The sequence below is a fragment of the Opisthocomus hoazin genome, chromosome 3, assembly GCF_030867145.1.
Source record: "Opisthocomus hoazin isolate bOpiHoa1 chromosome 3, bOpiHoa1.hap1, whole genome shotgun sequence".
NCBI lineage: Eukaryota > Metazoa > Chordata > Aves > Opisthocomiformes > Opisthocomidae > Opisthocomus > Opisthocomus hoazin.
In genome coordinates, this window is record NC_134416.1 from 44,165,471 (window position 1) to 44,191,040 (window position 25,570).

The 25,570-nt window shown below is 39.4% G+C and overlaps 1 protein-coding gene across 4 annotated transcripts in view; it reads left to right on the forward strand.

Annotated features, from left to right (window-relative positions):
• The window catches only part of TOX (thymocyte selection associated high mobility group box), a 236,716-nt gene that overhangs the window by 166,655 nt on the left and 44,491 nt on the right, over positions 1-25,570 (forward strand). For 3 of the 4 annotated variants that reach the window (XM_009937712.2, XM_075416101.1, XM_075416102.1), the window contains exons 4-5: positions 14,904-15,182; positions 23,501-23,731. In XM_009937712.2, the coding sequence (XP_009936014.1) occupies positions 14,904-15,182; positions 23,501-23,731 (510 nt within the window). The remainder of the gene's footprint in view (positions 1-14,903; positions 15,183-23,500; positions 23,732-25,570) is intronic. The other variant, XM_075416103.1, reaches the window with a different exon arrangement.

Here is a 25,570-nt window from a genome sequence, read left to right on the forward strand (position 1 = left end):
TTCTTTTAAACACTGCAAAGTACAGTTATTTTTCAGAACATCGTAACACCACTGATACAGTAGGATAGGGAGCAATGTTTATCATGTGTCAGCAATTTTCAAATCAAATTGTCTCAGCAATACTTTTAAGACATAGCAAATGTTACTTGTTTCTGAGCAGGGATTTGCTGGTTTATTGGTTTCTTAGATGTCAGCCCTTTTCTCTCTGTTGTGCTTGAATGGGATTGGTTTAGGCGGTAGAGGTTGGTAATTCATCCAGAATTCAGTTAAGAATTCAGTTTACCATTTCTTAGCAAGAATAGACCCCCCACTTACTGTTCTATGGTTTTGTTGACTCTACAATGCTGGCATGAGTGAAATTTGATAATGTAAGAAAATTAATTGGAATTATCATGAGGAATGAGTATTCCATATATAACCATGTCTGAACAATCTGTCTTAAAAAAACACGCTTCTTATGGCCAACTCAAATTTGAGAATAAAAGCAGTCCATTCCAGGTGCCATGAACGTCAACCATAGCATTACCAAACAGTGCAAAAGCAGCTCACAATATTCAACATAAATCTCTAAATTCTCCAAATTTAAATATATCACTTCAAGAATTTTTAAATTATTTTTAAATTATATTGTAGACATAGGGATTAAATTTCTTTAAAAAATAACTTTACAAATGCAGAGAAGTAACTAAATACATGGGCTTGACTTTAAGGTTTCTGTAATCAGATGTAGTTTTCAGAGAGAGTACCACAGAAGCCACTTTAGGATCCTTCCTTTTCTCTAACACATGCATATTTTCCATGTATTTTGGTGAACTTCTTACAAACTTAGAATGTAAATGTCAATGTCTTTTTTGTAGCTAAGGATCAAGGTTAACAGAAATATGTAGATATGTTTTTCTTTTCCACTGGAAAATGCTTTTATTCTCTTGTCTGCTTAAAATGCAATACAAACAAGCCAAGATTTTTTTTATTAGTATGGTTTTAAGTGTAGGAACGGAAGTATAATTTGTTGAAATGCCTCTGTCAGTCAAATGCAGCATGTTTCCTTTATTCTTCAGAGAAAGGGGACACTTGTAAACTCATTCAATTGCTTATCTGTAAACACCACTGGGGCCCTGTTTTGGCTTTACATTCATGAGGAACTGATTTGCTTTTCTCAAATGAAGAGTTAGACACTTAAAATGACAATTTCACTTACTGTAAATTACACTATACATATGTAGCTTGTCTATCTGAAAATCATTGTGCTTCTTGACTACCAGAAAGGCTACATTGCATATTGAAAACAGGAGAACGAAGGATAATTGAAGGAACTCGACCTATTGAGTGCATTACTCATGCCCTCCTCTTTCAAAATGTAATGTAAACAATGGCTAATGCGTAAGCTGAAGTTGACTTCGTTCTGTTTCTTGTCTTTCCATATGCTTCTAATTTCCTTATTCCACTAGACACTCACATATCTTTCATCAGTCCTTCATTAGTTATTCAGTCAGATTTTATGTAAACTGAGTCCTGAGATCTATGTACTAAACCTGGGAAGGTAATTATGAAAATTGCCCATGCAAATTGGGTAAAGGCACACATAAATTACCAGTTAGAGGCTTAGCTAGTAGTTTGCTTGCATATTTACCTGAATTGCATTCATAATTGCAGTAATTATGGGAACAGTCATGGATGCACTTTTGCACACATAGCAACTACATTTTAAAATTTCTTCCTGAAATGAGTAAAGCCATTGCTTTGCTGAGAGCAGTAAGAGAGTATAAGGTGAGTTTCTGGAGTTACAAAAATCCAGATTACTAGTAGAGGATGACCCTTTTCAACAGTATTAATGAAACTTAAGGAGCTGTGGTAATGCAATGTAATGTTACACACTGGTTGAATGGTACAGTGGCATGAAGAGCTCACCTGAAGGCAGCCCGTGGCAAGTAAATAAGACAAAACAGTGTGGACAGGTCTTTCCCTTATTTGGGATATTCCTCTGTCACGTCATTTTGAGATTATGTGAATTCTAATCTTTCTAATGATTAAATATTCTCTTCCATAGTATCTGAGTATTTGCCTCGTCAGGGTAGCTCCCAGGGTTACCTTCTGGCAGTGTGAAAGCTTGGCACATAGAACTCATCTTAAATTTGGGTGCATTTTATTATTAATCTGTATTTGACCCATTAATACATTGAAAATTAGAACCAAGGCCTCTGTCTGTCAACAGAGCTGGTGTATGGGCAGCAGAAGAGTGGGGATTTCAGAACAAGCTTGGTGTGTTCACAGCAGCCTGAAACCTGGGAAACATAAGCAGTTGTGTGTTATGATGTATGAATATTACTACTTGTCATCATATTCAGCTCCGGATAACAGTAGGTTAGATAGTGCCAAATAGAAATTAGAAATAGATTAATATAATGAGACCCTCACCTGAAAAGAGAGGGCATAGGAAAACTTCCTAGAAAATTTAGATTTTCTTTAAATTTATGCAACTATTCATCCAGACTAAACCATTTCAACATGTTGATGAAAACACCAAGGCCATTTCATTGAAAGTCTTATCTCCAGACAACATCACTCTGAACGCACAGTGGTTATGGCCTTCTCTAATTTGAAAAAGCCTCTGTAAAGCCCAACTTTGTGGTCTCCCATTAGTCTGTGTTACCTATGTATACTTCTCTTTCTTCACCATGAAGACATAATTTCCACAGCTTGGAAGTTCTTGCACTTTGGGTTTATTTTTTGAATGTCCTGAGCTTGTGTTCTCTGTAAAAGTCTTCATTCATCATTTTTTTCCATTACAGATAGCCATTGGTTCCTCCCCAAATTTCACTTAAAACTTTTCTATATTGTAGTGGATTCCATGCAAAACAGGTGAGGTACCTTGAGTTTTTCTCCTCTTTCTCAGGATATGCAAAACAAGTATTATATCACAACACATTCTTACCGCAGACTTCAGTATGCTTCCCTGGCATGCAGGAATAGAGCGAAATCACTGTGTAAATCATCACAAAAAAATCATTTCCCCGCTGTTAGTTGCTGCTTAGCAATGTTGAGAGTACCAGTTTGCAAGATAAAGGAAAAAGGAAGTTTTCTTGGCCAAACCAAGGTTCCTGCTTTATTCTGAAGATAAATGGGATACTAAGAGTTTTCAGGATCAAAAAGAATAGACTGAATAATGAGTTTAAAAGGAAATCATAAGTTGCAGTTGCCTAAAGTGTATTCCTTTTCAAGAAGTTATGGCTTTCACTTTTTTCTCTTAAATTGTTTTGGTATGTTGATCAGGCTTTATTAAGGAAGGTATCCAGAACTTTGAAATATCAAACCAGCAAAATAAAGAGATATTCTTATATTAAAAAGAAGGTTTCCAGGAAGGTATTCTGTCACATGCTAATATAATGGACACTAAGCAAAACAGATTTACTAATCTTAATCATTTGAGACTGCTGGATATCTGTTCATCTTCTACATAGTTGAAAATAAAATAATTGAGATTTTTCTTGTTTCAGAATTATAATATTGGACTTGGCAAGCTGCAGATGGATAATTACACTGGAGATGTTAAATAGGTTTTAGAGACAAAATTGTAAATAATACAATACAGAAGAATGATGGACTTATTAGCATATCATTAAATCGCTTTTTCCCTGAGAGCCAAGCATATTTTTCATAACTTACAAAAAGCGTCTTGCCTAGCAGTAACACAAGTGCTGAACATTTACAAAACCCACAATATTTGACTATGGCATTAGGTTTATATTGCAAGGAAAATTATGACAATATAGTTACAAATATCAGTAAGTTTATCACTTGATAACAAGATCACATGTATGAAAAACAATCTCTTCAGAGTTAAACATTTTGCAGATATTTTGTTTCAACTTCCATTAGTGCTATCACTCACACTGAGAATTTACAGGGCTGCAACGTAGCAACAGGAAGATTTGGTAAAAGATCCTTTCACTAACGCAATTTAAACTATCCAATTCATTGTTATTAGTCTAAATTCTGGGGTTTGGTATGATTTCTTACTTAATAAAAAGTAGAATTGTGTGGGATATGGGGCTTTTTCAAGGGCTGCTGGTATCAACCAGGAAAAGTAGGATCTTCTTTATCAAGCAAAATGAACTTAGTCCAGAAATTCACAAAATGCAAACCCAAAACCTGGATGACTTTAGTTTTCAGTACACATGTCAATGGCGATCAATGGAGAATGTGCAGCCATAATTCTACGCAGTTTAGTTCCAGGGTGGCAGGGAGTTACAAGAAGATTTGTAACATACAACACACCACTGTTGTGTACGGGAATGCAAGATGTAGCACAGCACCACTGTTTCCCCCCAAGACTGAAATGTCCAGCAAAATAGTTTGCTTAAGCAGGGGTGGTATTTATCAATGAGGCTTCAGGACTCAGCCAGCTGAGTGCCCCTAATCCAACCATTCTTTAACTTACTCATGTTCAGACTTTGCTTATGATTGATTCTGTAGGAGATTTTGTTGTAGTCACGATGCTATTTGTAAACCACAATCCCAGATTGGACACTATGGCTCCAGGAAACAATTTCAAGGATGTTCCATATCACAGTGCCCAAGAGGAATAATATAGACAATTGCAGACTTGATCTGCCTGTGTTACCCCGGTTTCAAAGATCCAACTTCGTATCATGTTGGAATGGAAACAAGGTCCGTTAAATGTTTGTGCGGAACAGCAGGAAATCTCATAAGCCTAATGATAAGGGTAATGAGATGATTAGAGCATGTAGAAGACTCAGATTTTTTTTTGCAACACTGGAAAGACAGCCTCTCCTCCCTTGCAAAAGCCTTTCCCAGTGAGGCAGCATACTTAGATTAAATGCCATTAATAATAATTCAAAAATCTCTTGTTCCAGCTGATGTGCTGCAGAGTCCAGCTTTGTGAGGGAAATGGCATTTCTTTGGACTGAGATAAGATTCAGTTCAGATCCTACAGAGTTTTGCTATAGACTTAGAAGACATGAGACATCCCAAAAATGCACCAACTTTTCAGATGTCACAGTTGGTTTAGTGTGATTTTCTAACCAGAAGGAATTTTCTGTGTCTTCCCACATAGACATCCCCTGCACTTAGACAGACCCCTTGTCATTGACCCTGAGGAACATGGCTTTTCAGATAAAACATTAAACCAAATGAGCAGCAGAACCTTTGGGATAGGCAAATGGAACAGTTATTGAGAGAAAGAGGAACCCTAGAGGACGCAGAAGGACACAAGTTAGCCAGATGTGCATTTCAGATGAGTCTTGCTTTATATAGAATATTGAGGATTTCATAGTTTTTTGCCCAAACTTGCTGATGAGAAAGAACTGACTGTTCATTGGTGTCGAATTTCACATGGTGTACAGGGTGAGAAAGGCAGAGCCCAATTCAGCATCAAGATCCAGAATTTGTTGCTGTGCGAGGAAATAATGCAGCTATTACAAATCTAGGGCTGAGCTTTTTCAAGAGGACATGAGAACTGAGGAAGAGCATGAACTAGTCTGATATACAGTATGCAATCACCAAGAATGATCTGCGGTTATAGCTCTTACATTTTCTGTTTCACCTTTCAGTATTTTTCCTTGTTGTATCTGTCATTAATGAGTGTAGGTCTAGTAGCTTCTGCTTGGGCAGCCATCCCTTACTGAAACTAAGCTTATTAAAACAATATAAGAGCCTGAATGGGCTAGAATTCAAAGGGTTACTGCTTGCTCATTCAAGGTCTCAGTGTCTTCCTCGAAGACTTTCACACCTATCGAGTTAGTAAATGACTGCATCTGTGTTGCCCTAAGCATACAAACATTGACATACACAAATCACTTGCATGGAGTCAGTCTTAACATCATAAATACTGTAGTCAAGACATGTGTTATTCTTTACTAAGTGTAAACATTCTTAAATGCATTTATTTAAACATCCCAGTCTAATTCTAATATTTCCAATTTATTTCAAATTAAACACTTCCTAAATGCAATGCAAGCTGCACTTTCTTTTGAAATATGTAGTGTGATGAATATGAATATCTCATTGGAAATTTATTTATTTAAATGCTAAATCCCCCCATCTTCTAAATATTAACACTACCTTATAAAATACTTAAGATATGTATGACAAAATTCAGTGGCAGATGCACAGACATCACTGGAAGATAAACAACAATGCACTAACTACTTCCCCAGCCCTGCGCTGTGCTTAGCACACTCTGCTCTCGTGTGGCGAGGTCCCCTCTTGGCAAATCTGTTTGAAAATTTACAAATCATCTTCTGGAGGGTGACACTGATTCAGGAGACTCTCCAGACTGTTTTATTAATATAAATGTATTCAATAAACTCCCTTTACTTTGTGGTAGGGAGAGATGAATGATGTGGTCAGGAAACCTTTGTCTGTTACAGCAGGTAGAGCGAATGACACATGACAGATAATAGTCACATTGCCCAGCTCACTGCAGGAAAATGGTTTGATACTGTTGTGGTGAACACTGTAGAAAAAAAAAGAAAAGAACAGAACAGAATAGAACAGAATAGTACACCATGGAACAGAACAGAGCAGAAGCCAGTGCAGGGTACAGCAGTCTCATGCTGACTACTGTGGTGGTGTTGGTCAGTCGCAGGAGCAAAGCACTGCGAAGATGACACTAGTTGCCTGCATCCCCTTTTCCCTCCTGCCCTACAGCAAGCATAACTTCGCACTGTTCATAGTATTTCCAAGGATCTAATTTGTATTCCCAAATTTAATAATTTAATGTCCCTTGGATGCTTCTATTTTTATGGTCTAAAAGCAGGGGAAACAATATTGTCTCTCTCGAGCATGTTTGTGACTTCATTTCCTTTGACGAAAGGTTGTTGATTCAGGTGTGTTTGAGTGAACCTGTGAATATACTGCTGACTCAGGAGTTCCTTAGCATCACTAAAATAAATGTGAAATGCATGAATATTTTCCTTACATAACTAACTGGTGAAATAGATAATGGTTCTGTTGTTATATGCAAAAAAGCAGTGAAGGGATAGTATTGTTATCGGAGATGTGTGATGGAATATTTGACTTGTACCTCCTAGATTCTGTTTCTCAGCTGCCAACCTATACCTGTTGTTAAGCATTCGGCACTTAAAATAAGAGAAAAAGATAACACAAATTATTAACCATTCATTCTTTATAATTAGTCACTATTAAAAGCTTAATTGTTTGCTGAGAGGATCCAAATTAGTGGACTTCGCAAGATCAAACAAAATTGAAGATATTTGTTCAAATTAAAATGGAAACATGCATCCAGAATATACCAAATGAACATGTATGCTCGTATAATAGTAATTTTATTATCTTCAGGTTCCAGGCCAGACTTTTAATTATGACCCTTTATATCAGTGAAAAACATGTATTCAGGATTAAAAACCTATTTCTTTAACTAGTCTAGTTAAAGACTGTGGTTTGATATATTCTATGCTACAACTTTTATAAAAACCAGAGAACACTTCTAATAACACTTTTCTAATTTCATGGTTGAGTGCACAGTCAGTAAAGATTTAAATAATTCAGAAAGAAAGCCTATTCTGTTTCTTTATTAGAAGTTTGAGTCAGGCAAATTCTTTGACATTTAATAGGTTTTTAACCCTTTTAATAACTTCTTATAATGAAATTTATTGGAGGTTGTTTTAAATAAAGGGTTATTATATTAGAGTGAATAGCAGTTGGTAGTTTTTTATGATTAGTTTTGAGACCTTGGCCCTGTGTGACTCAAAGGATATTAAAACATAAAGTAGAAAAGAATGTTAATAGTCACCAAATTAACTGTGTACCAAGAAATATAGAAATTGTATATAACTGCATTCTTGTCATGATGTGAATGTGCTATAAAATTTTGCAGTCAAATTTTTAGTATATAATTGTTTTAAAGGAGCTTAAGATCACTTACAGGACCAGTACTATATAAAGCAACCTGAAGTGGTTTAATTTTTAACAGAATGATTTTGGAAAGATTAGAGTAGTAAATTTCACAGGGTTTTTTTAGTTTAGAGTTCTTTTTACATGTGAGGTTTCTGCTGTTTAATTTTAAGACTGTTCTCCTAATCAACAGAAATTTTGAATGATCCTTTCATTTTATCCTGAAAATGCACTGGGCATAGTATATAAAATACACTTGTGTACGACACTACAGTATTCCCCAAATACCCACTTACTTTAAAACTTAGTCTTTCATTATGCAGTTAGCTGATACAAAAGACAATTATAAAAATCAGATGATGAAAACACACATCCCTTCCTCTGTTAGGTGGTGCTTTGAGTTATTCCTTTTAATGTGTTTTAAATGGTTCTCTGTGGTCATTTTCCAGTAACTTTTACTCTCATAACAGATGTTTCCTTAGCACTCATTCTCTTATATATTTGCTAAAAGAAGACTTGATTGTGGATATGATTTCTACTTTAATTGAATGGAAACAAAGATATGATAGTACGTGGATCTTTGGATTTGAGCAGCCTTCACTGATGACAGGACATACATACTGGTTACCAGTTTTATCGGCTCTAATCGGTGCATCCTAACTTCGTGTCAGATTTTGGACTTCTAAATATGGGGGTCACTTTTTGTTTTTCTCTGGTGTACAAACACAGATGTTCAAGTTATCTCAAGTTTTAAGTTATCTTGGTAAGTAGAATCACCATGATGGAAAGCAACACATGAAACTGCATGGTTTGCTTTTGATTCAGTGGCTATTAATCTCGAATCCTAACCACCAACATGTTTTGAGTAACCATGAGGTACTACCGCTTGATATCAGTATGAACTGACTGAAAGGTGTTTAAAATGGACATTTCTGTATATTTAGACACTGTTTTAAATTTCAGCTTAGTTCTGATTGTGTGATGAATATTGCTTGCATTTTGGATCTTTAAAAAAATGTATGAGTTCTTTTTGGTTTTGCAGTTGTTTGTTTTCACCACAGATGGTGGGTATGGTCTCCCAAATACAATTGCTTCCCTGTGTGCGTGCTCTCACAAACCTGTCTGGCAACTTAATGTTGTCTTTTCTTCTGTTTTGAAACTGTGACTTAGAGACTCAAGCGATTATGTAGGAATTCTTTTTTTTTCCCTCTTTTTTAATGAGCATCTCTGTGTCACTGGAAAACATCTTGCAGATGTGCATTGCCTTATGGTAGAAGACAATTAAAACACCTAAAATAAGACCAGTAAAATTTATAAGCAAATCTCATGGCTTTTCAGGAGGTTGGCACTACTGTGGCTCGTGCTGTATCTTAATGTACCATTACCTGGGAACAGACGAACGTTCAGTTTTAATATGGCACAGGTACTGGCACACGTTGTCCCAGGAATATAAATGAGAATATGACTAATAACAGAAACTTCTTCAGCCTATCGAAGAATGTCTGCGATGCCTACATGGTGACTAAGATGGGTGACGGCAGTAAAGAAGGAAGCATGCTGTGGGTGTCTTCATAGGTAACACTTAAGAAGCCTTGGGTTTTTCTCCCAAAATCTTTGTTTGAATTAGCGGATTGAAGCATAGCTTCATGAAATATTGTTCCTGTCTAACTTACCTTGACCATTTAGATAAGAAGGAAAGAACTGTCGACCACTTCCAGTGTTAATCGGAAAAGCTCTTAAGAGCTCTCAGCTAGCAGAAAACTAAGCAAAAATCACTGTAAGACCTGGTGGTGGTAACAGAAATAATGCCTGCTGTGCCTTGATTCGAATTTGCCTGAGGTACTGAAATGTGTGATCTCCACTTGCTTCAGTGAGTAAGCACTGTGCATTTCTCCTTATGTTTTAATGTTTTCATCTCCAGTGTATAATCCCTGGTGTTGCTTGCTTATACTTAGACCTGTTGTATTTACTTCGGTTGGTTAAGGCAACTTGTCTTTCTTCTTTCATTTAATGATAACATTTATTAGAAATGAATTTAAATAGAGAGGGACAGTTTGGACTTTTACAGCTTTTGAGAGAGATGTTGCATCACCGTTCTTAATTTGTAACAAGAAAATAGCATGGGAATTACTTTGCTAACAGCACATTCCTTTTCAAACTACCTGCCTAATGCTTCTTAGAAAAAATTAGCTTCCTAAAGACACCTTCTGGGACATTATTGAAGAGTCCTACAATTTGACTCTTTCTATATCTTGTATGGGTTAACCAGCCTGTATCAAAAAGACAGATAATTAGGAAATTTTTAATGCTATATGCTATATCCTGTGAGAGGTGAAGGATTCTATCTGAATGCAGTGTCAGATAAGAATATCTGTGTTTTGTGGGCTTTGGGGCACAATATTTCAAGAAAGGTGAATGTTACTGGACATAGTCCAGAGGACAGCAGGAAGAATGATCAGAGGTGTAGAAAACACAGCATATGAAAAAAGTCTTTCAATCTTCAGTTTAGTTGTTTAGTCTAAAGATGAAAAAACTGAAAGGAAATTCATAATAGATTTCTAGTGTGTACAACTTTTCTGTAAAGGAGAAAAACATTCCTCATGTCCACTGGGAGTAGAGCAAAAAGTAGTGGGTTTAAATTACAACAAAGGAGATTTAGGTGAGACATTACGGAAAAAAGCCTTTTCCACTGTAAGGATAGTTAAGCACAAGAATTGCCTAGGGAGGTTATGAAGAGGTTAGACAAACATCTGTCAGAAATGATTTAGGTATAGCTAATCCTGCTGTGAGATAAAGTGTTGGACTAAATAACCTTTTGAGGTCCCTTCTAGCACTATTTTCTGTGATTCTGTGATGAGGATACTGTACTTACATTGTCCTGCAGTAAGATGTTTCTGTGCAAGGATGATATCACTGTATTCTGCATTGCATGCTTTCCTTTGTTTTTGCTTTAAGCTGATGGGGAGAATGATAGTCTGATATTTTAAGCGCTTTAGCTTTACTCTTACTACCTTAGGAGCTTTGAGCAGGGCATTAGGAGCTTGTTTTCAGGCAGACAACCCTGTTCTGGTTTTGTGCTTACCATGTGCCTGTTAGAAGGGTTATTGGTACACACCTTAAAATTAGAAGCTTTTACTGTGTCTTTTACTGTGTCTTTTAACATGCAGTTAAACACTTATATGGGTGGGTGCTCAGTTTCTGCTTATAAGTGAAATGCAAACAGAAAAAGAAAAAAAAATAGCCATGAAATTCCCCGTTAGTAAAACCAAAATAAAAGCAGGAATGTTCTAAAGCTGAGTATAACACAAGTTGTGAAACATCCTGGAACTGACAGATGGAGAATGATATTAAAGTGCCAGATATTATCATTATTACCTCAGCAGAGACACCATTGAAGGCATCAGTTTCAGACTGTCCTTATCCTCTGTAACACTCAAACTCCTTAACTTTGTTCTTCCATTTGGCATCCTGCCTCCCGGCAGGATTTGTATTCGGCTCTGCATTCGGCAAGAGTGCGTTCGCAATATTGCTTCTGCATACTGAATATGGCTCCAGCACAGCTACACATTGGCAGGTTTTGTAAAACTCCATCTGGCAGAACAAGGAATAGGAAGCTTCTGATTTTGAAGTAGTTTATGAGAAATCAGTCATGCTCTGCATGTAATGTTGACAGAGTGTCTGATTAGTGCTGCTGTTCTTGCAAAGACGAGGCCGTCACGGCGTTTGATGTCACACATGTCAGGGGTGTACTGTCACACCACTGCAGTGACCCAAGTGTGTGGTTTTCATGGGCGGGACTCTTCTTGAACCTAACAGGGAAGACAGGACAGTTCTTGGTTTGTTGATCCTGTAGAAACCTGAAGATTCATCATCACATGCTCTCCACAGTGTAATATCGTAACTTTTCACAGTCGTATGGCCCATTCTAACTCCAGGAATGAGAAGTTTCCACTTGCTTAAACAATCCCATTTTTTCAGTAGGAAGGGACAGGGTTGGGGAAAGCAAGCTCTCCAGTGCGTGGCAGAAAGAGGCAAGACAGAAATCTCATCTGCAGATACAGAAACTTGTGGATCGTCCTTGCTGAAGGCCACAGCACTCTGCGATGGGCTTACACTGGTGTGTTCCCTGGTCACATCTTTCTCTACAGGCAGGTCCCTTAGGTGAGGCTTTCTGGCTTAGCATCTAAAAGGGAACACATACTGTTAAACAAGCTGTCTCCATGCTGCTTACTCCTGGTTTTGTAAAGGTAGCCTGATATTCATCTGATTTAAAAATTCAGAAGACAAGCTGAATCCCTACAAAAATACCATTTTTTTTCTACTACACCACCTCATTTTCAGCTCTCAGAATTTCACTAGTGAAGGGTTGTGTTGCAAATATATAGAGAGACGTGTTTTGTGTGGGGATATGTCCAGTACTATCCAGTCAGTGTCACATTATCTGAAAACACAATGTATGTTCAGTGATGGAGCTAAGAGTCACAGAATCATTAAGGTGGGAAAAGACCTCTAAGATCACCCAGTCCAACTGGACTGTTTAAAAATATATGTTGTTTAAAGATGATAAACACAGAATGTTCTGCAGTATCTATCTGATAGTATTTGAAGCTCATATAAAGAGATTTTAATAAAGGATAGATCGTTTGAATAATAACCACTGTATTATATTGTACTTTGCAAAAAGTAATTAAAATTACAACCTTTGCCCTGCATTCACTGAGGTCGATACTTTGCAAACTCATTCAAAATATCGTAAGAGTTGTCAGGAGTTCCAAACAGTGCTTCTTTCCTTTCCAATGTTCATAAAATCATTAGGAAGTGTATTCTTATTGAAAAGTGGTCTTGCCTTTCCAGCCTTTCTGAGGGGATTTATTCCCAGCCCCGATCTGGCAGCACGAGGTGCTGCCCCAGGAAAACCCAAGGCATTTGTGAGCAGGGCAGTGTGGGCTCGGCCTCTGCAAGCTGGCGGGTGCTCCAGGGAGGGCACCCACCTACGCAGGCAGGGTGAAAGGAAGGCTTTTGAGAGGCTTTTACCTCCCTCTCCCCAGCTCGTGAGGGACCGGGTGGGTTTCCGTCCCCTGCCCGCTCGCCCCACGCACCTGCTGGTGAGCCGCGCTGGCCGAGAGGACTCGGGGCAGCCCGTGCTCCCGCTCCCCACTCCCCAGCTGCTGCTCAGCCCAGCAGCTGGATTGGGAGCAAAATGGTCAAGCAGCAGTTACAGCTTCACAGGCACTGCTGTTTTGATATGTTTTGTCTGCTAGAGGCCGGGACAATGATAGCTTTCAAGGCTAGTGTGTTTGGTGAAGAGGGGAGCTGGTACTGGAGGGAAGGGAACAAGAAGTCAGTAGCAATCCTTAGAAATACAAATGTCTGCCGGGATTCAAATTTCAGCCATGAACTGATTTCATGCACTGTGCTGTCTCTGCTCCTCTCCTCCGGTGCTTTAGTAGTCACTAAATGCACTTGAACATGTTTGTATCGATAACCCTTTTTTACTGAAAGCTATTAATTTCTAAAGCAATATAAACAGAGGCATAATTGTGATGTCACATTGTCAGAAGCCATTTCAACTACTTTCAGAGACACAAGTACATGTAAAGTGGTAAGTATGCCATAACTAATGGTATTATTACTTTGATTTACTGCCAACCAGTCAGCTTTACAAAAATCAATCCCCAAGCTCATAAAGTATCTCCCTAAAATTGGTAAATTTTTACACTATCAATAATAAGAGAAAAGGTGCAATTAAAGGTTTATGTCTTCTTTTTCTTTGCATTACTGGTTGAAAAGTGTCTTACAGATTGCTGTGATATATAGGAGTGTGTGTATGAGAGAGAGAGGTTATAGAAGTCACGAGCTATAAACAGTTAAAAGATAAAATAAAAATCTGGGTGATCTTTAGAAAATTCAGATGACAAGTCTAACAAAGACTGTCAGTAGAATAAATGTGGTTATGTTAATATATTGAACCATTAACACGTGTCCTTATCGTAATGGAACTTACACAATGGTAGTTCCTGTCAGATTCCACTCGATACGTATGGCGTGTTTGTCTGATGCACGGAAAGACAACTATATCTATTTCATTTCAGGTCTGAATTGACACTTCAATTTTAAATCACCCACAGAACACCTTAGCTTAAATCTGAGCTTCTCCCTGATACTCTTTGCTATTTGTCATGTTTCTGTATGAGTATACTGAAAAGACGTTACAGGCAATCTGCTGTAGTGTGTGTGTGTAGTACATTTGACCTCTGGACAAGAAAGGAGTTTCATCCTCCAGTGCTTTTAATTCTTATCCTTGCAGGGACTGAATTTGTTGCTTGCATTAAAATAGTATGTCTCGTTAATGCTAAGAAGCGGTGACCCACATAGCACAATGGATTCATTTGTCAATCCCACGACTTCCGAGCTTTCCGTTCACATATGCTTTAGCAGCAAATCAGCTCAGAAATTATTTAATCAGTCTATCAATGCATTCTTCTTGTCAGTCGTCTGAATCCTGAAAATTCCAGTACCTCATTGGGCAGCACCAGGAAAAATAGATGTGGACCTAACACTGGATATTCAAAGTCTGAAAACAGCAGCTCCCAAATTCGCAGCTCACATGCACACAAATCCTAAGGAGAAAAGTAGGATCTGGAAATTGTCTTCAGTTTTGAGGATATTCGTATTCTGATCTGGGTCTAAACTTCGGAGTGCAAACCTGTCCCTTTTTGTTAGCATTTCTGAAATACCCTATACGCAGTTACAGAAAGCAGCGCCCTTTTTTTCCCCCCCATAAAGAAACAAGTTTTCATTGCTTTTTGCTATTCCCATGGGCTGAATCTAGAGCCTGAATAGTTTGTAAGTCAGTGTTATGCAAATGTCAATCATATCCTTACTTTGTTTATTTCCAGTATTTACTTGTTTATTTAAGTACTTGCCATTTCTTTTAAGCCTTATATAGCCAACCAGACCAACAGAGGTCTAAAGGAACAGAACACTTTATTAGTGATATACTTAATACAGTTTTTTTCCTCTTGTAGATGCAAGATTTACGGAATACAGAAGGAGCCCAGTATAGTTCCCATCCTCAGATGGCAACCATGAGGCCAAGGGTTCAACCTGCAGATATTAGGCAGCCAGGAATGATGCAGCATGGGCAGCTGACTACTATTAACCAGTCCCAGCTCAGTGCACAGCTTGGTTTGAATATGGGTGGAAACAATGTTCCTCACAACTCGCCCTCTCCACCTGGAAGCAAATCTGCAACTCCTTCACCATCCAGTTCAGTCCATGAAGATGAAGGAGAAGATAGCTCTAAGGTAGGCTTAGATGCTAGGATTGCTATGTAAATGGTGGATATCTTTAGGACCTTTTAAATGAATCGTATGGCCACAGTTATTAAGGTGATAATATATATATATTGTTTGTGGTTGACTGAAGTGAATAAAGGGTTATGAATACAGAACTTACTTTTTCCAGTCAGTTCTTCAGGCAGCTTGAGTAGATGACATTGTTCCTGTTTGTGAGAGCAAGCTGGAATCCTGTAAAATGCTAAAATGATAGCCATTCCTTTAGGACTTTAAAATAAAGGTTGGATTTTCTCACTTGCATAGAAGGGATGTTTATTCCCAGTCAAAGATCAAGTTACTGCTATAAAAAATATGAACAGTCTGTTCAATATGCTAGTCTGTGCTACTTGGTCACAGGATGAGTAAACAGAACCTCATAGCAACCAGAAAAGAAAGATCCTCTACGAACTTTAAAAATCTTACCTTGAAAATCTTGAAGACCCATTATGCATTTATATTTGGGAGGTGCTGACATTCCAGCATAATATATTTAAGCTTCATTAGTGTCAGTACAGGCATGAAGAAATAGTAGTAATTTAAATAATAAATAAGACATTTATTTAATGGATAATTGTCAATTTGTATAGCAGGTTTTGCATGCAAAAACCTCCCAAACCTCCACAAATCCTGAAAGCTTCCCCCAGAATACACAAGTATACTATCTTAATTTTGCAGACACAAAAACTGAGACATAACAAGATTGGCACTTAGCACAAAGTCATCCCATAAACCAGGAACAGAGTATTAAATAGCAATTGAGAACCTCTTTAGCTCTATTTCATGGTCACGACAAAACAGCAGTCGTCTTACAGCAGCCCTGTAGTGCAGTGAAGATGTACCATGGCCATATCATGTGGGGAAAAGTTGCAGACTTGCGAGGAATGTGAAGAAAACATACTGTGAGTCACTGAGGAGGTATAATCCAGTCAAGAAATGTAAGTCTGATTTGTTTTCAAATTACATTGTTTTTCATGCCTCAAGCTATAAAATAATCATGTAATTGGAGACATATGTTTTACTACATTTTGAATAAATTCTGATTCAAAAGTTTTATTTCAGGACTTTCCCCTGATTTCACCAACTTTAGTTTTTAAAAATTACTGAATAATTCATACATTTTAAATGAGCACTTCTTTACTGAGGGAAACTTTAGAATACAGCTATGCAAAAACAATTCCAGACAGCCTTTACTTTTTCAGAATAATTTATTTGCTACTTCTGTTGCTTTGCTAATATTTTGGTGGGAATGTGCAAGATGCTCTAAAATTCTGGAGAAAACATCCATTCACATAATTAAGATATCCTTTCAAATATATCAAATATTTCAGTTATTTAACCCGCATTTTTCGTGTACTTTTTCACTGCAACACTTTGTGCTAGCAAAAGTGTAGGGTTGTGGTTTCGTGCAGACAGAACTCATCTGGAGCAAATGTTTTCAATAAAGAAATACTAAGCACTGCAGACCAAGTAAAACTTGGTTCTTTCTTTGTGGAAGCCAGTTTATATAGTGTTCAGCTTTTTAACGAGCCATGTTATTTTGGAAGACTCTCTTTAAAATTCTCTCATCTAAGCAGAAAAACGTGAGAAAAGGCACAATACACAACACAAAATTAAGAAAAATACTTCAGTATACTGAAGTTGATACATTGCCTTAAAATTCTTTGATAATTATAATTTCTCTGCTAAAAGAAGAGTTTTAAAGGATATTAAACTTGATTAATAATGATAGAGGGCTTAAATTAGCCTCCAACCAGCAGGGATCAAAATGCAAGCTTAGTGGGGGGCAGATTATGCCTGTGGGATTTCTTAAGTCTTCCTGAAAACACTGAAGTTGGTCACCATCGGAGACGGGCAGTGGACTGGCATGCCTGATCTGGTGCAATGGTTCTGCTGTAGTTCCCTCTGTAAGAGACAAGAGGGTCTGAATAATCAGCGTAAGAAGCTAGTGTATTGTTGTAGTTTATGATTTAAACCCCTCCGCCATGTATCTTTCTGTCATGCTGCTCTTCCTGGAAGCTGCCAATAAATGGATATGGACACTCAGAAGAAGCCAGCTTTCTGTGGACATCCTTTTCCCCAGCCACAGCAGTATTAGATTTTCTCAGAGCTGCTTTGGAGGCTGCTTCTTACTCCAAAATCCTCCTCCCCAGGAAAGAATGCACTGGATGGGGACAGCAAGAGAAGAGCAGTTGTTCTGTCTCTTGTGAGAACCTCTTTTGCTTGAATATAAGTTTGCTAAATTTGCAGTTTTTCTCTTTGTTTTATAAACTGTCATGTAGATGTGTGATATTACTTAATAGATCAGGGCCAGAGCTCATTATTCAGTCCTTCAATAGAAGTGCACGTGTGGTGGTTATGTAGGAGCTTCAGGAGATCGCCATATTTGAGCAGCTTCATGAAGTCAGTAAGATATTCCTGCCATGAAGACTGTGTAAAAAACAACTGAATTCACCATATCACTACTAGCAACAGTGATGTTCTTCCTATTTAACCAGCAGGAGAAGATGTTTGCCTGTGTACCAACATTGATCAAAAAGACAAAGTACATTTCAAATGGAAAATCGGCTCAGTGTCAGATTACCTCCCTTAGTTTATACCAGCTGAACGCCCAGCCTTGCATGTGAAAGAGAAGCCACTGGTTCTTTGATAGCAGAATTGATAGAGAAATCCCTAACAACTATACCTATTTCTGGCTAGAGAAAAAAATGCAAAAATCTCAGTGTCCTGTTCACGTTTGCATGAATTTATAGAAAGAGAATGACAGAAGGTATGAATGAATATGTACATTATACACATTTGGACTAGAAATATAATTGTCTCCCTAGTGAACCACTGATTTCCATGTGTGGAGGAAATGACCATTTCAGTTTAATGTACATATTCCAAATGCCAGTAATATGGAAACTTTACAAACTGATGTAATTGTTCGTGTACTGAGCATCTTGGATGTTCATTCTATGGTAAATATTCAAATTGATGTAAGCCTTATCCAACATACACAGAACTAATGGCAGCAGCTGCTAAATATATTTAGGCAATACTCATTCTCATAAAGGCTCTTTCATATAGGCATTTTGGATACTAAGCCTCATATGTTCCCTTGCACAAAAAAAGGGAAAGGAGCTGCATTACAGAGGGCTTGGTTGCCCTTCACATGGTTGCTCTAAAAGCAAGACAGCTGAGGTTGCTTAACCATAAGACCAGCGACAAGAGTAACATAATTATAAGGCTATACATACACAATCAGAAAGCTGCTAGGTCCATGGGAACATGAAATGTAGCTCAGACCAAGGACATTGTTTCTGCAAGTGGTGTACATCCCTAAATCTCCTTAATTCTTCTAACATGTGGGACTATGGTTAGAAGCAGAAAAAAGGGAGAACTTAAAAATCAATAGTTTTAGGTAACTATAAAAACATTCAAAACAAAGTGGCCACTTACCACATGCTTTATTCGGACCACCTCAACATTGGAATATTACATTTATGTAATTCTTGCCATAATTTATACTGTTGGATTGTTAAACATGTATTCAGTTATTGCCAAGCATAATTCTGAGCTGCTCGAACCATTACTGGTTTGCAAATATGTATTTCTTCATAGATGGATAACAGCGTTTTTGTCCATGCTCATTTAAATATCACTTATGAGAGGATTTCAAATAATGTATTTTAGATGGAAGATAGCGAGAGGACTGCAAGTAGCAAGAATTAACTAACAGAAACACAATTACTAAAGAACTGCTGCAGCATATTCTCTTTATATGGTAGAGGTTTTCCAATATTTACTTTATATGATAAGAGTTATAAGTAGAATTCTATGTTGTCTGTTCAGCCTATTATGCAGATGGTGCTTGATTAAAATCTATTTTAAACTACAGCGATTACTGCAAGATAGTGTACATAAAACAGCTCTCCTAGCTCCATTAAAGGCTTTGGTACTATTGCAGTTTATTTTAAATATGCTTATAGACATTTTCCAGCTTCTCAAGGGACTTTTAGATATCAACGATGTGGCTTACTTGATAGTTTTAAATCCTACACTAGATATTCTTGTGATCTATTATGTGTGCAACATGGTTAATGTACACTTTCTTAAAGTGAAAGATTATTGCTTTCTTGTGATAAATAAGTTAAATACATCACCATAATTAAGCAATAAGCCATGACAGGAGGTGGATTACCATGAGCTAACTACACCTCCAGGGATTTTGAGACACAAGTCTATGCCTAGCAGAATATATATATGGTTTTTATTTTATTTTCCCATCTGTCTCTGCTTTGGTGGTTGGAAGTGGAGTCTATGAAGCTGATAGACTGATGGGAGCATAAGGTAGGCCATCATCTCAGCCATTTGCAAGGTTATTAGTACCGGAATTCTGGTATTCTTTTTATTTCGTTATTTTCGTAGAAGACAAACAGAATTTCCCCTGTGAGTACTCTCTTCTTAACGGTGGGTTTTTGAAGTCTCTTGATCATCCAGGTTGGAGAATAGCATTTTAGAGCTGTTCGCAGAACAGCTTACTGGAAGATTTCTTACACAAGTTTCTGCAGCATATCACCTAGTTTAAGGGTAGTTTAAGTAATGTGGTATCCTAATATAAAGAGACCTTTAAATCTCATTGGTGCAAAAATATGCTGAAAAGAGGAAAACTTCAACAAATAACACAGGTAAAATTTTAACTATATCCCAAATTGTTGTCGAGCCTCCTTGCTCATGGAGTTTGCACAGAATTGTCTGATGAGTTTAAACTGATATTGCCAAATTAATTAGGGAGCCCTAGTTAATTACCATTTAACTCGTAGTTTCGTGTACCCTATAGAATGAAATAATAGCAAGAGACTAAAAGTTGGATAACTTAATGGGTACCACACTGCTTCTGTTTGTCCATATTTTCTAAAATGATGCCGGTAGGCTTCATGGCCATTACTCTTGTATTAAAGATGCATCTGTTGTAACATAATGCTCAGGAAACAAGCAACTTCGTTTTCAAATTGTGGTCATCACTTTATTGCTGTGCTAAGTAAACCACAGAGATCCAGGTTGTTCACTGTAGTCACCTGGGTCCTATTGGACACCATGCAGTGATATATATAGAAAAATAAAAAAAATTTTTGCTCAGAATGAGAATTTCCAGCCATTTTCCTCATGCAGTTCCACTGATTTGAATACCTGTGTTCTCCTGTGTCACTTGATATGTATTATTAAAAACTAGTAATACAAGGATGTGATAAGTCATACCTGGTAGATCCTTAGCCTAGAGCATACATTTTATGCTCTTGATCTCATACTTCAAAACGCCTATGATGCACAGTACTCTCACCATGCCAACAAGAGAAAAAAGCCTTTGAATGCTCTGGTAAGATCACACGTCATTGCTGCAAGGTATAGTGAATAAAGTGATCGTATCAAGAGAAGCTGCTTTGCAATGGAGCTCCAATCTGTTGAAGAATCAGGACAATGTCCCTTTTTGTGCTTGAAAGTCACCTAAGTAAGTAGGGTGCTTTGGTGATCAGGGTCTCTGAGCTAGTGGTAAAGCATAGTTGCATTTAACAAATTTGCACAAATGCTCCCATAAATTTTTTTTCAGATGTTATACAAATAGTGCACATGAACTTCTTTTCACATACCATTCCTCTTTTACTCCATTTCTCAAACCATCATGAATTTGCTTTTACATTAGCAGAGGAAAAAAACTATGCAGCTAAATCCAGATGGATCAGAAGTGATCCTCTAAAGGGGTCCAAACTATCTGTAAAGCTTTGTTTCTTCAGATTTTAATTAGAAGGTGTGCAGGGGAATGTCTATAACTTGAACTGTTTTATTCACAATCAAATTATCTTCAAATTCCCTGGAAGGTGTACTACCAGGTGCAGTAGAAATTGATTTGAACACTAGTCTGGGATAGCTGTGGGAAAGGGTGAGAATAAGGGAAAGGTAGATATGGCAGTGTTCCTGCTGTCTGCAGGTAATTCATGAGATTGAACTGGTGATCAGGATGTAATGAAACTAATTTCATTTGAATTTACTGATTATATGCATGCTATAGCCATTAGCAATAAAAAATTAGAAAAGGTGAAAAGATGACTAGATGAACTATAAATGAGATTATAACAACTTTATGAAACCAAAATATAGAGCACTTTGAGGGAAAAAATAAAATACTTCTAATGAATTTTACACATGTGACATGGTGTCAACATTTGGATTATCAAAGACTACCACCTATGGAAGAAAGGGCAGGCGACTCAAGAGGAATATAGGGCACTTGTTAGGTCGTGCAAAGAGGAAATTAGAAAGGCAAAAGCCCAGCTAGAACTCAGGCTGGCCACTGTTGTAAGGGACAACAAAAAATGTTTTTACAAATAACATCAACAACAGAAAGAGGGCCAAGGAGAGTCTCCATCCTTTATTGGATGCGAGGGGGAATATTGCCAGCAAGGATGAGGAAAAGGCTGAGATACTTAATGCCTTCTTCATCTCAGTCTTTAGTAGTCAGACTGGTTATTCCCAGGGTACTCAGCCCCCAGTGCTAGAAGATAGGGACAGAGAGCGGAACAAACCTCCCACAATCCAGGAGGAAGCAGTTGACAACCTACTGTGCCACCTGGACAAGTGGCCCCAAGTCTATGGGGCCAGATGGGATCCACCCAAGAGTGCTGAGGGAACTGGCGGAGGAGCTTGCTAAGCCACTTTCCATCATCTGTCAGCAGTCCTGGCTAACAGGGGAGGTCCCCAATGACTGGAGGATAGCCAATGTAGCACTCATCTACAAGAAGGGCCGGAGCAGGATCCTGGGAACTACAGACCTGTCGGCCCGACCTCAGTGCTGGGGCAAGACTATGGAACGATTCATCCTGAGTGCGCTCACCAGGCATGTGAAGGACAATGAGGGGATCAGGACCAGCCAGCATGGGCTCATGAAAGGCAGGTCCTCCTTGATCAACCTGAGCTCCTTCTATGGCCAAGTGACCCACCTAATGGATGAGGGAAAGGCTGTGGATATTGTCTACCTGGACTTCAGTAAGGCCATTGACACCATTTCCCACAGCATCCTCCTGGAGAAACCAGCTGCCCGTGGTTTGGATGGGTGTACTCTTCACTGGATAAAGAACTGGCTGAGTGGCCGAGCGCAGAGAGTGGTGATGAATGGAGTTAAATCCAGCTGGTGGACGGTCACGAGTGGTGTTCCCAGGGCTCAGTTTTGAGGCCAGTCTTGTTTAACATCTTTATCACTGATCTGGATGAGGGGAATGAGTGCTCCCTTAGCAAGTTTGCATAGGACACCAAGTTGGGTGGGAGTGCCGATCTGTTTGAGGGTAGGAAGGCTCTGCAGAGGGATCTGGACAGGCTGGATCGATGGGCCAAGGCCAACTGTATGAGTTTCAACAAGGCCAAATGCCAGGTCCTGCACTTGGGTCACAACAACTCCATGCAACGCTACAGGCTTGGGGAGGAGTGGCTGAAAAGATGCCCGGCGGAAAAGGACCTTGGGGTGTTGGTCAACAGCTAGCTGAACATGAGCCAGCAGTGTGCCCAGGTGGCCAAGAAGGCCGACGGCATCCTGCCTTGTATCAGGAATAGCGTGGCCAGCAGGAGTAGGGAGGTGATCGTGCCCCTGTACCTCGGCACTGGTGAGGCCGCACCTCGAGTACTGTGTTCATTTTTGGGTCCCTCACTACAAGAAGGTCATTGAGGTGCTGTAGCGTGTCCAGAGAAGGGCAATGAGGCTGGTGAAGGGTCTAGAGAACAAGTCTTATGAGGAGCGGCTGAGGGAGCTGGGGCTGTTTAGTCTGGAGAAGAGGAGGCTGAGGGGGAACCTTATTGCTCTCTACAACTACCTGAAAGGAGGTTGTAGTGAGGTGGGTGTTGGTCTCCTCTCCCAACTAACTAGTGATAGGATGAGAGGCAATGGCCTCAAGTTGCATCAGGGGAGTTTTAGATTGGATATTAGGAAAAATTTCCTTACTGAAAGAGTGGTCGGACATTGGAACAGGCTGCCCAGGGAGGTGGTTGAGTCCCCATCCCTGAAGGTGTTCAAAAAACGTGTAGATGTGGCACTTTGGGATATGCTTTAGTAGTCATGGTGGTGTTGGGTGAATGGTTGGACTTGATGATCTTAGAGGTCTTTTCCAACCTATGATTCTATGACTCTATGAACGATGGCAACTAAAATTCCATTTTTGCATGAAAAACCCAAAAGCTCTTTGTGTCACAGAAGCCGTAATGATGGATGGACTGAATTAATTTGGGGGTTTTTATAGTACTTTTCTAATTTTGTGTTATAGGTCAATGGTGGAGAGAAGAGACCTGCTTCAGATATGGGAAAGAAACCCAAAACTCCCAAAAAGAAGAAGAAGAAGGACCCAAATGAGCCACAGAAGCCTGTGTCTGCCTATGCATTATTCTTTCGAGACACTCAAGCAGCCATCAAGGGGCAAAACCCCAATGCTACTTTTGGTGAAGTCTCTAAAATTGTAGCTTCAATGTGGGACGGCTTAGGAGAAGAACAAAAACAGGTACAAAATGTGCTGTAGCTCAGAGGCTTTGTTTCAGGAAGGTGTTATCAGGGTCATCTAAGCACTGTAGGCAGCTTCCTTTGTTTGCTGGGATGAAACTTGAACATGTGTCATTTCAGCAAAATGGTTTAAAGAGACTAAGAGAAAGAGAGTATAATTTCATTTCTTGTGTATGAAACCACTAAAAGAGTTTTTTAGTTTTGAGGTGTGACACAAGCTTTAGGATTATACTTAGGATAGTTTTATGCTGAAATTTGTGGGCCTAAGATTTTATGACAGAATTGCCCTGTCTATGACAATGTGGTATAGGAGGACCTTGCTGCCAAAAATCATGTCTGTACAGTGGGACCTGACATATCCGAGCTCCCAGTTGCAGATGTTCCCCTGCTCCACAATGCCAGAGGAGGAGCTGGGCTCACACCTTCCCTGACCCATCTGTTTTTTGTGAAAGGAATTACAGATGTGTTGACCCAAAGAGACCTATGGTGGACCCTGGCAAATCAACAGTGTCGTGGGGTATCCTCTTGCACAGCATACATGTAGGCTGTGGAAAACACATCCCATAGTTACTTCCATCTTCCATGCAAAGGCCTTGGTTCTGCGACAAGGTGGGCCAAGCTGGATGCGATCCTTTGCAGAAATCCTTCCAAGTCAGATCCTATGTAAAAGTGGGCAACTCTGGGTGAAGCTCACTGCATTCATGAGTTTACAGTGGTGACTGCTGGCAAATACCATTCATCCTCGCTGTAGCATACTTTTGCTCTTCTGTTATTACTGGTTGCATTTTTATTATCTACCAACAGAATGGATTAGGTGGATACAGAAATGGGAACTTTAAGAAAGAAGCAGTTACGGAGAGAAAAGATGTGCTGAGTGAGAGTTATATGGGCTGCAGGAGGCCTGGGTGATTTGCTGGGTAGACGAAGGGAGAGCCATGGATGTTGTCTACCTAGACTTCAGCAAAGCTTTCTACACAGTCTCCCATAATATCCTCCTAGGGAAGCTCAGGAAGTGTGAGCTGGATGAGTGGTCGGAGAAGTGGATTGAGAACTGGCTGAATGGCAGAACTCAGAGGGTTGTCATCAGCAGCGCTGAGTCTAGTTGGAGGCCTGTAACTAGTGGTGTCCCCCAGGGGTCAGTACTGGGCCCAGTCTTGTTGAACTTCTTCATCAACGACCTGGATGAAGAGTTAGAATGTACCCTCAGCAAGTTTGCTGATGACACCAAACTGGGAGGTGTGGTAGACACACCGGAAGGCTGTGCTGCCATTCAGCGTGACCTGGATAGGCTGGAAAGCTGGGCAGAGAGGAACCTGATGAGGTTCAACAAGGGCAAATGCAGGGTCCTGCACCTGGGGAGGAACAACCTCATGCACCAGTACAGGCTTGGGGTGGACCTGCTGGAGAGCAGCTCTGTGGAGAGGGACCTGGGTGTCCTGGTGGACGACAGGCTGACCATGAGCCAGCAGTGTGCCCTGGCTGTCAAGAAAGCCAATGGGATCCTGGGGTGCATCAAGAAGAGTGTGGCCAGCAGGACGAGGGAGGTTCTCCTTCCCCTCTACACTGCCCTGGTGAGGCCCCATCTGGAGTACTGTGTCCAGTTCTGGGCTCCCCACTTCAAGAAAGATGAAGAGCTACTGGAGAGAGTCCAGTGGAGGGCTACAAGGATGGTGAGGGGGCTGGAACATCTCTCCTACGAGGAGAGGCTGAGGGAGCTGGGCTTGTTCAGCCTGAAGAAGAGAAGGCTGCGAGGGGACCTAATATATACTTACAAATATCTGAAGGGTGGGTGTCAGGGAGATGGGGCCAAGCTCTTTTCAGTAGTGCCCAGTGACAGGAC